The following is a 12,892-nucleotide window of genomic DNA, read 5'->3' on the forward strand; positions in this document are numbered from 1 at the left end:
TGACCTTTTTCCTGTGTTTTTTAATACTTATGTTTACATTCTTAGCGAGGCATAATATTTTATAAGCTCATATTTTAACGTATTTTGGTTTTATAATAAGTTCCTAACCTTGTTTATAACAATTAATCAAATAATATTATTTATTAAAATATTTGACCACTTTGTATACTTAATAACTAATATTAATACGCACAATATTTACTACAATACTACAGACTTTACACTAGTACATTAGGTATTTATAAATAGGTACTTGAGAAGTACTATTATATCCGATAATTATTTTACCTTAACTACTAAAGAAAATATAATTATAATTTTATTCATTAATTTTTATAGTGTTGGTATTTCTACAACTTTTGTATTTGGTAAAAATGTTTTTGAAAATTTTAAAACATTTAAACTTTCACGTATCGCATAGTACATACTTCCCTAAGAATAGGGTGATAAAACCAAAATTTTATTGGTTTTTTTTTCATACCATTTTTTTGTAACATTAAAACAATATAATATTGAAAAAAAATATAAAATGTTTTTAGGCTTTTTCACAAATAATTTGTATGTGTTAATCGGCACGATTCATTAGTTTTATAAAAACTTCCATGTTTTAATATTTTAAAAAAAAAATGTTAACTAATAAAAAAAATTGTTTTATTATATTGAAGGAGATTTCAGAATATTTTGGGGTTTTCTGAGTATAATTAGCATGACTAAATCAATATGATTCGTCATTTTTCAACTACGTTAACAATTTGATTTTTAGGAGCTAGTATTTATTATTTAAACTGATAATTTTGAGGGATAATTTACATGGTATATCAATTTCAAATTGCATTGATTTCCTATTAAATTTTTTTTTGTTATTTGCACTTTTTACGCGAGTACATATGAAAAAAACTACATTTTTTAAATGTTTTTTTTGTGTTTTGAACCACCTTAATACATATGTATGAATGAATAATTTTATAACCTGTACAATTTATAACGATTCGTGGTTAAAACTATTTAATATGTTTTCTAAAAAAACATGAATATTTCTTATTGAACCGATAATATTTATTTTTTACTTTTATACTTACAACTAATACAACCACAGAGCAATCGTTTAATCGTGACAATCGTGTGACTATTTTATAGAAGTTTTTTAAGAAGCAGAGTAAGTCCTATTATTATTGACTTCTAAATCCCATTGCGTGTCTCAACAACAACCAACCGAACATACATCAATATCGATATGACGATATTATTATTCATACTATGAATATATTTAGATTATTAATTTACATATTTAATTTATTAAATATATTTATTTTTAACATTTATTTCTTATATTTATTTAACATATTGTAGACTGGTTAGTTGCTACTGGTTAGGTTAGGTTATATATTTTAATAAAATCCGGATAAAATATAATACAATACATATTATTATATAATATCACACTATATCTAGGCCTTTAGGTTAAAGATTGTGTAGAATTATTATACTCGATGAATTATATGCCTATAGAACTATCTTCAAAAATATAATAATTGATTGTTAAATAATCACAATATTTAAATTTAAGATATTTAAATAAGTTGTAAAAAAACATTTTACATTTTAATATTAAGTTAACTTAAAGTATTTAATATTTGTGTATATAGGTAGGTATATGATAAGAATAGGGAGAAAAGGAAAACAATTTAACACTTTAAAAATTAAAGAACAAAATAACACAGTAATTAACATAACTTAAACATACATTTTTTTAATGAAGATAATATTATTCCTTATTAAGTTATCAGTAAAAAATTATAATATAAAATATATTGATTCTATTTCGGGATCATTCTTAAATTTAAACCAAAAATATGAATTTTTTGGTCAAACTGTTAAAAAAAAAAATTGTTTAAAAAAATTCCTTGATATTTACTAAATTGATATAGATATAAAATATCCATCGATAGATATCAAAAAATTGTCATAGTTTTAAAAAACATGGGGCTTGTGATGGTTTGAAAATTAAAGTTTTTTTTCTATCATTTTACATAAATGGTTATGATACCAATATTGATTCATAAATTAAGTGTACAAAGTTCAAAGCGAAGACTATCTTCAACTTGACCAACCATAAAAATAATTTTTAAATAATTTTATTTTTTATTTTTACCAATGATAATGTTTTTAAATAATAATTTTTAATCTTTTTAAAATAAAAATCAATAACGAATATAGGTAATTATCAAAAATAATGATAATATGGCTAAACTATAGGTAAATGTAATAATAATTACTTTTTGATGACTTATTGCTACTAATTGATATTATTCAAATTTAATCAAATGTAAAAATCTAATTAGTCTACCAGACACTCATTTTAGCATAAATATCCAACAAAACTAAAATTATTGTTTCTGAATTTAAATCGATAAGTTTTATAAATTGGTTCTTTTCTAGTATTTTCAAAAAGATCAACTCTCATAAGTCTCATACTATTTCATTTGTCAATGCTACAGATAAAACATTGAATGAACTAAAAACAAATATTTAAATGATAGGTATAGTTAATTGTATATCTAGTTCAAGATGTTAAAAATATGAAAGTTCATTGGCATTTGTATGAAATAAATTCTTTAGCCTTAAAGTTATGAAAATTATCACATAAATTATTAAACAATACCAAAGCCATTCTTTCGTAAAACTAATATATTCAAAAAATTGTAATACACTAATACCTAATGTACAGATTTATAAACTATAACTGCTATTATAACTATATTATTATATATTTATTTGTTTGATTTCAGTAATAATTACCATTTTTATTGAAGCCTTTACATTCAATAACAAAAAAAAATAAATAAAGTCATATACTGGTATATTGGTTTTCTTAAGATTAGTATACTTACCATTAGATTCAATATTTTTAAATGTAATACTGACCATAATTTATTAAAACTGGTGTTAAATTTTTCAATATCTTCTGTACGCGTATACCGGACACCGTCCGCACACTTTCTCGTATCCCCTCCGTCCTTTCGTCGCTGTTGTATTGTCTGATATCTTCGGCTAAAGAGGCCAAGCTCCTGACGTTATTCGCATGGGGTGCACATAGCCCAATACGACGCGCTTTTGACACTGCGCCACACCGCAGTAAAACGTCATTATTGGCGGGCAGCGAGTTGTACGCGTGTGTTACACCAATCAAGCCAACCGAAAAGCCAATCAAAAAGCCGACAAAACGCTGTTCACAGTGAGTTCGGCGTTGCCTAGCGGTCCTACTTTTCCACAACTGCATCCGCTCCTCTATCGGAAATACTTCCGACAGTCTGTGGTGCTTTGGGCGGTGCGTTTCCATTAGACGAGGGCCACACTTTCGACAGTATTATCTCCTTCGTACATGTAGTTTACGATGTTTGTTATAATGTCCGTCAATAAATAATCGAGATTTTGAAAGACATCGAATGCTTCAGTGACGTTTTTTTCTTCGATTGAAGAGGCCTTCTGATTGTTTGAAAATGTGTTGTGCACACGTCTCAAATTTTTAATTGTAAATCGACACTTATTTGGAATATCATTGGACACTGTGGCCGATAAATTCGAAAAATCTATCAGATGACGAGCATACAGCGTCGTTTATTACTAATCACAGAATACCTACGTTCATCAATTCTGATTGAGCGACATTAAGATTTAGTGGGCTCGTTTATTTTTCTAAACACGAATTTTAAAATAAATTTATTATTTAATTACAGTGAAAGAAACACATCATCGTCAGACAAGAGCTGGAAACAAAATGTCAATGAAATGCGTTTATAATAAACCTACAATATAAAGTTGTACACTGAAAACTTTTTCAAGGGTGAACGATGCCTTTCTTTACAGTAATCGCATATATTTACAGCAGATATTTTGATGCTTTAAGAAGATGCCAGCGTACTATTTGTTATCTCTCTCCAACCCACACGTAACATAGTAAATTTTACGTTCACAAAATTGACTTTAACCATATCCATCTCTCAAATTAGAGTGAAATGACCTATTATAAAATTTAAAGTTAAAAACATTATCTAGGGCATTTCATAAGCGTTTTATTATATTTTTATTTTAAAGCAAGTTATGAATATTTTAAAATTGTAAATTGTTATAATAAATTGTTTTTTTTTTTTAACATTATTTTCGTAGTAAGTATAAAATTACGCAGTTTTACTGGGTGTTTAAACCATGTCGTGTTTAGTATATATTTAATTATATATTTATACACACACAGGTAAAAAAAATGTCGGTAATACGTCATTGTATTTTGAAACCGGCTTTAGTAATAATTATTAATCGACATAAATTTGTAACTAGGTCTCGGCATGTGTATCAAAAGAAAAAAATTAAAATATTTAAAGTAGGTAGTCAAAACAGCAAAACAAAAACATTTTTTAATTTAAATTTAAAAATACGAATAGATACAGTTTAAAAAAAAAAAAAAATTAAAATACATGTTAAGATTTAAAATCAAATTTAAAACCATATACATACAACATACATGTATTTTTTACCTAGCCTATTGGGTGCTAATATATTTTTGTAGATTCTTGACAAATCTAATAATTGTCATTTACCGATCAACTAAAGTTTTTGAACGTGCTATAAAACTATACTAAAAGGAAAAGCTGAGAAATCCCGTACGAGTTGAGAGGCAAAACCGTATGATAAAATTTTCTCCACGTTGGATTAATATACAAAAAAAAGTTTCACCAAAACCATTTTATTGTCCACGTCGTATTTGTACTTTAAGACACCGTTTCTGTCAGTGACCATCATTTGTAAACCGGACAGAGTATACGATCTGGTGAAGAAAATCCTGCAAGCCTACAATGTGCCTAATGTTAAAATGAAATATCAGCAAAATAAAAATAAAAAAACGGTTTTGTTGTTGTATTTCGTGGTAGGTATAACAACTCTAGACTGACTAGGTTCGTATAATGAAACTGTGTGTTCAAAATAATGGGAAACTTAGTAAAGATCCGTTTGCCACTGTTGGAAGATTTTATAGAAATAAAAAATTTTGAAAGACACAATAGCGAGCTCAACAAACTCAATATCAGCGATATGTTACTGGAAGTAATTTTTATTAATAATAAATGATATAATATACTGTAGCAGTACATATGATTATATATGTGTTATATTTTTTCATCAAATAACTGTGTCCTTTCATAATCATTGACTCAGAAAGGAAGCGACTGCCCCCTCCCCCCAAATGGAGGTTAGGTTAAACGAACTTGATTTATAATATAACAAGTACAATGACGATGGTATAAATATCAGGAGAGCATCCAATAGGAATCTACATGTTAAAATTCAAATTCTATATTTTTCTGTTGAAAATGTTTGTATTTTTTTAATTTTCTAGTTTTCAACATTAACTCATGGATGGATAAAGTTAAAATTAATTCGACATGGTGAGGAAGACTTGGGACTTTTATCAAATAATAAATTAATTTTATGATCATAAAAATAAAAAACTGCTATGAAAGCACAACATTAAATATTATTAATACATTCAAAGCATAATTTATTTATTTTGGTGACATAATTATACTAAGCTGTTTTAAAATGTTATCATACAACTTTTTGGATACACTAAGCTCTATGTAATTTTTAATTCATTGTACTATATTGAACAATTTTAGAATCCAATTTCTAGTATGTAAATTTCACGTGGATATTTTTTTACCTACCTATGAAAATAATATAAACTCCATCGGTACTAAACTAATTCTAATTCCATCGATATTATAAAAGAAATTTAATCCAAATGTTATGCACAATTACACTGAAATATATCATATTATACAATAAAAAGATAAACTAATTAATATTAAATTTGACAACTTATTGTAATTAGTTAGTTTAGTTAATAAGTCCCAAGATAATTGAGAAAATTTGGTATTTCACTTTATACGCTTTACCAGAACAGAACGTCGACCTTACAAAATATTTGCTACTAGATATCATATAAATAAGTACACAAAAAAAATCAAACATTTGAACAATAAAAATGATAATTGAACGTGCTGTGATTAAAAAAACCCTACCGTTTGGCCATGGCCTTCCCACGCGTATTTGCATGTACAAGTATGTACTTATATAATTATTTTACGCTTCTACGTAATACATCATAATTAATAACATATTTAGCACTATACTATAAATGAATTGTTCTTCTTATGTTTATCCTAAAAATTTTTTACGTTAATATTAATATATGATATTATAATTAATAAGTTATAACTAGAGGTCAGATTTTTATGATTTCAAATTTTTTTCTAGTGTATGCAGTTGAATGGGAGTAAGATATATTTACGATTCATGAAACATTGAATTCATAAAAAAAATTATTTTACATTGAAAAAACATATGCAAAGAGTTATAAAATATTCAATATATTAAAGAATATTTGAGAATAAAAAACAATATTATTATTTTTGTAAATATTTTTCCAAAGAAAATAATTAATTAAATTATATTACATATTTACATATCATTTATGTACCAATTAATTTTCATTGTAATAAAATAAAATAAACTTAAACTGAATAAAGTAAATAATTTTTTTTCATTTTACAGAATATTAAAAGAATATTTTGCGTTTTTAAGTATATAAAACATCATATTTTATCTGATATTTTAAAAGAATAATATATTTCCTATTTTTAATGATTTATAAGCATCATATTTAAGAAATTTCAAAAGAATATAAATCCGACCTTTAGTTATAACATTTTAAACGTTTGTGCTGTGTGTATTTGTATATCAATATTACTATGTCACCCGTCTAAATAAAATGTACATATGTACAGTGTACATATAGGAATAAAACGTGTTTTCGATTCATGTTTAGCTAGCTACTACGTGGAGTCTTATAAATTCACGACTATCTGCTGTAACCTTGAACTTCGTAAGAAAAAAAAATATAGTATTATCTACGGTTTTGTTTTTTGCTTTGATTTCCATTGTGTAGAGTTTAGACGATGATGTATTTATATACATAAATACGTTTATACAATAATATTTTGTATTCAGTGAAACATTATAGTATTCTAATTAATAAGCATTCATGATTATGAATCATATTTATAAACAATTATATTAGTAATATTATATTATTATGAATATTAAAATAATTCATATTGATCTATAATGATGAAAATATTTTGCGAAAAATTTCAAAAATTAAATATACATGACAATACTGCATAATATTTTACATACATTTTTATTACTCATTGCAACCCTACTACAAATAGGAATCTATACATATTAAGCCTACCAGTAATAAATGAAGTACGTCAGTAGGTACTAACCATTAATGACAACGTTTGACACTATATTTTTGGCACCTCCATCATGCGAACTATTCAAATTTTAAATTGAACCCGAACTAAAATGTTCAACAAATTCAAAAATATATAGGTAAAAAAAAATAATAAATAATACTATCTTATAATTTTTAATCTTTCTCAAATAGATTGAATTATAATATTAATTTAACTTGAAAATCTATCTGTACGTAGAACTTTACTAATCACTTAAAGTGTAAGCCTTTACTACTATAGTCACTTATTGATTAATTCGTCCGTGAATACATTTTTACCAGAAATATGTATATGAAAAATCAATAAAGGCTATTTCAGACAACCGTTATCTTATATGAAAAAATATTATAGTAAAGCACCAGTATTGTGTAGTAAACGTAACGGAATTACTTTATTACTAATAAGGCGCTACATAATTTGGTTAGAATTGTTTCTAAGTAACGAAAATGTAATGGAAATAACTTTTAATAAGTAGTTCCTTTAATATAACGTGTTACCGTTTGGATTTCTATATAGTCATAAAAAAATTAAAAAAATAATATTACGTTTATAATAGGAGTATTGAGAATACGTATATTCAATTTTAGCTTTCACAATTTATTTTACAGTGTTTTCGGCGTATCAACTTGTGCTGTAAATAATGTTAATTACATTTATTATTAGTTAATCTCTAAAAACACACAACGTTTCCTATAAATACATAGTACTCGTGGATTGGTATTATCAACTTTTTATATGTATTAACTATTAGGTATAATTATTGTACAAACACGTCTTTTAACTTTGGTTATAATATAAATTCAGTATTTATGTTAAGGTAAATGACTATAAATTAGTGAATGTTGACATGCACCGGCATTTTTGGTAAATGTTTACATTTCCTCAAAAAATAGCAATACACCGATATTTACCAGTGAATGACAAGATTGACCACCATGTTTCGGTGAATGTCAACAATCAATATCCATGAATTATGTCCTAATTATTTCTATTCCGCGACGCAGACTTGTTTTGGTGACGTGTATTATACTCATTCAATGTTCGTACAGCATAATAATATCGTTAACTTTATATAAATATCAGTTAGATGGAAAATAAAAAAAAAGTATCTTATAATAAATACAACAAACAACAAATAAAAACAAGAAAGCAATTCCTGTTTTTTGAATGAAGAAAAATACGATAAATGTGTGAGTGAAGTGTTAAAGTTTAAAGGCAAAAAAACCAAACACAGAGCTATACGTACACTGTTGAAACGGTATGACGTCCTAGAAATAATTTTTTGCTACAAACTCATTATCCTGTTGTATGGAAACGAGTCTAAAATCATCTATCATATGAAAAATGATGATGTGTACGACATTTCAAGAGATATTCATGTCAAATTAGGCCATAGAGGACAGATACGCATGGTCAACGAATTACAAAAGAAATACAATAATTGGTGGACAAGGTTTCCTGAGATATAATTGCAAAGCTAAATATAATATATCAAAAAGTGTAGTTGCAAAAGCGCCTGGTTACTTTGCAACTCAAAATACCACGACAGCTTGTCTTGTTGTAACATATAATATTAAAGTATAAAAAAATATTTATAATTGACAATAATTTACTATGTTTGTGTTTGTCTTTAAATATAAAAAATATTACTAAACACTGGTATTTTTCACTTATTGTCATGTCAATATTCACCAAAATTTTTGGTGCATGTCAAAATGCGTCTCTACATTTATAATTTATTTGTTTATGTAAATATATAGCTGTTTTAAAACACCGGCGCTATAAGTTTTCAACCGTTTGAACTCGACAAGAAAAGTTATGAATTAATAATATTTTATTTTAATGAACGTCACAAGACAAATCCAATATAGTGTGAGATAATACAGTAAAATACAATATTATAGTACAATAGATTTATAGGTTTAATTAATATGATTATATACTATTATTAATTGTTTTTTTTTTTGTAACGAGAAGTTATACTCTTTTACTTTTCAAATTGAAATGTGAAGTGATTTCATTACAATTTTGTTTGGGTGAGTGACGAGTAATATAATTAACCCAATACTATAAAACACTATATAATTTAGGTATGTACGACAATATACCAATAAAATTAAACTAAATATATTTATTTTAAAATGGATGCCTACAATTTTAATATTTCACAGGTATAACGATAGTTGTAAAAGTCATCGCATAAACGATATCCTATATGCAGACGTACTAAAAAAAATATAATACTACATTCTTATTGTGTATGACTCTATAATATTCACTTACTTGATCTGATTCACGAGTAACTGATTGTATAATTATCATGTATATCGTATCGTCAACGAATAACACGAATCCTATTTATTTTACCATCACATATTATATCTATTTTTGTGATCGAGAAGGTTAACTATTAATTATTATGCAAATACAAATTACTATTGTTTCTATAGAAAACATTTTTATTCAGTTATGTAATATCATTTTAATAAAATGTTTACAAATAGAAATTTTATATTATTTAGGTACAATATTATAACAAAATGTACAATTGAAGAATAAATAGTGATGGAATAAATACTATAAAGAGTCGACAATTGTATTATGACTTTTTAGTCGTACACCTCAGAAAATGGTGACGTAGTATAATATGATAAAGGAGATGGCATTGAAGTTTTGTGACTTAAGTTTTAGTAGTGACCGCCACCGTGTCCGTGATGATGTGAACCATGGTTTCCATGACTACCGCTGCCGTGACCATAAGGTGAGCCGTGATATGAGCCGTGACTGCCGTGTCCATAACCACCATGATGTTGCTGATGTCCGTGTTCACCGTGGTGGTTGCTCTCATGGTGTCCACCGTGGTGGCTGCTCTCATGGTGTCCACCGTGGTGGCTGCTCTCTTGGTGTCCACCGTGGTGGCCGCTCTCTTGGTGTTCACCGTGGTGGCCACTCTCTTGGTGTCCACCGTGATGGCCGCTCTCTTGGTGTCCACCGTGGTGGCCGCCCTCTTGGTATCCACCGTGGTGTCCGCTCTCTTGGTATTCACCACTGTGTCCACCGTGACTTTGTTGTCCGTGTGAATTTCCACCGTATCCTGGGTACGGTGTACCCAGTGAGTAACCGACCAATGCGATAACCAATACAATTGACTAGAAAATACGAAAAATTCATTTAAATCACAAGTCAATCAATACCTACCTAATAGTTACATCTACTTATAAGTAATAAATTAATATAATAGGTGTGTTGGTGTCTATATTTTATGGTACCTAAGTTGTTTTTTCAAATATTAGTAAACCAAAAAAAATCACCGTGTAACAATAACATCAGAAACTAAATGATAAACTGTTTTATCAATTAGATAGAAAAAACTATACTGATAAAAATCAATTATGATTGTGATAGTTAAATAAAAACAATAATATTATAATATAATTAGCCTTAGTAGTTACAGAAATTGCATCGATATATATATATATATATATATAGATTGTGTGATAACTAAACAATGAAAGAAAAAAACTATCATTCATTGGATTTAAGAGAAATTAATAGGTAATTAACTACATAATTATGTTTTATGTTATATTTTTTTAATTTTATTTCAAATCACGTATATAAAGTATTATAAATATTTAAAAAAAAGAAAATATTTAGATCTTATTTAAAAAAACTGGTAGTATAAAGTCAATTACTAGAATTATTTTGAAGTATATAATCGATAACGATAGTAATGTTGTAGTTTTTAAGTATAATAATTTGCTAAGTATAAATGTATTAAAATAATTAAATTTTTTTCTGAAAAATGTTATTTTTTCTTTGTCGGGAGTAAATTTAAAACAATAATAACTAATTGAATATAAATGTTATATAATATAATAATAATAGGCATTGAAAAAAAAATTTAGGTATTACACTAAACTTTGAATATTATTGTTATTAATAATAATAATAGTATGTTATACATAATCCCGTTAGTAAAATTGTTATTAGAGAATAAAAGTCTTTTACATAATGAAATAACTATAATAAATATATTAATTTTAGATTTAAATAAAACGCTAAAAACATGATGATAAACAATTTTTTTTTCAATGACTATATTTTGATAGGTACCACAATATTCATTTATAGTTTAAAAATATTGTACAAAACTGAAATGGTCGAGAAAAGAGTTTATTTATCTGTTTAATAAGAGAATCGTAGGATATTTAAGCTTAACTTACTTTATATTTTATTATGTAAATAGTTATATAATATTGGTAGGTACTAAAGGTAAAAATGTGTAATTTTACACGTTGTATGCTCATTAAATGTAGTGGAACACGAATTAATAACAAAGACAGAATGCTAAGCGGAAAGTATCCTCGACTAGATCTCCCCAGGAGGCATATCGCTGGACGACAAAAATCGAACAAAAAGAAAAATTATTTAAAACATAAAAAAAAAAAATTAAAAACTTATTAAGTAGTTGATTTGTTCTTAAATTAGTGAAATATGGCTTATACGAAACTATAGAGTGATATTAAAAACCATTCTAAGGGCATTTAGAGATTTTTAAGATATTTTAATATTACCTATATTATGTAATAATAATAATTTAAATAAAAACATTCAACTATATTACGAACTATTGACATGTATGATATTTTATACGATACGAATTTCCATAAGTACGAGTTCAAAATATAGTCGTGTCATTACAATAATATTTCGAATATTTTCACCTAAAATCATATTATACGCGTTAGGTATTAACACGACGTAAAAAAGGATGTGTTGCCAGTAACGATATAACTTAAAATGTATAGATATTATAGTTACCAGACGGTTCATGTTGGCGAGTGGTTAGGTTGTGTATTTTTGCAAGACGAGTTTAACGGACGTTCGAAGACTGTAAGTAATCTTCGAGTTGCGACTGTGATCGTTCGTCGGACGTGCACCGTCTTATAAACGAAGCCCGCGGACGGGCTTTTCGCACGCGCGAGCATATGAATAATAATCATATACGTATTATTATAATTGTTGTGTATCATGATTTTAATGATCGGCCGAGGTAAATCTAGTACGGTAACGCCTACAATGCATCCAAGCTTTTATCGCGATAAATGTGTATGTATTTTTTAACTATATGTATATATATCGTGACCGTGGTAGTGATGATGACGATGAGGTAGTGGAGGTGGTGGTGGTGGTTTTTGCGGCGGTCATCACCAAAACTGGTCTGCAGTTGTTATGTTGTACACAAAGACTACGATAATAATATATTAATATCGTCATTATTTACACGTTGCGTTATTATTAATGGTTATTATAATAATTAATACCAAGATAATATTTTTTAATTTATAGACCCAGAGGCGTATACGTATTTTTGGTTTTTCCGGCTGATCGATAGCTAGCGATCACTCCCTCTCTCTCTCCCTCTCACACACTCTCTCTCTCTCTCTGTTTCAAAATACACACACACACACAGTCTATGGCATATGCAAAGGTCGAAGATCTGTAGTGATAATTGATTTAGGTCGACATAAAAA

General features: G+C 27.0%; 1 protein-coding gene across 1 annotated transcript; it reads right to left on the reverse strand.

The window, feature by feature from the left end:
- Window positions 1–9,791: 9,791 nt before the first annotated feature.
- Window positions 9,792–12,338, reverse strand: LOC113551844 (histidine-rich glycoprotein-like). Its single transcript, XM_026954377.1, has 2 exons — window positions 12,180–12,338; window positions 9,792–10,504 (listed from the first exon to the last, which is right to left on the reverse strand). Exons 1-2 carry the CDS (start codon window positions 12,189–12,191, stop codon window positions 10,043–10,045), a joined length of 474 nt encoding a protein of 157 aa, XP_026810178.1. The 5' UTR covers window positions 12,192–12,338; the 3' UTR covers window positions 9,792–10,042.
- Between the last annotated feature and the right edge of the window lie 554 nt (window positions 12,339–12,892).

The sequence above is a fragment of the Rhopalosiphum maidis genome, chromosome 2 (assembly GCF_003676215.2).
Source record: "Rhopalosiphum maidis isolate BTI-1 chromosome 2, ASM367621v3, whole genome shotgun sequence".
In the NCBI taxonomy this organism is placed as follows: Eukaryota; Metazoa; Arthropoda; class Insecta; order Hemiptera; family Aphididae; genus Rhopalosiphum; species Rhopalosiphum maidis.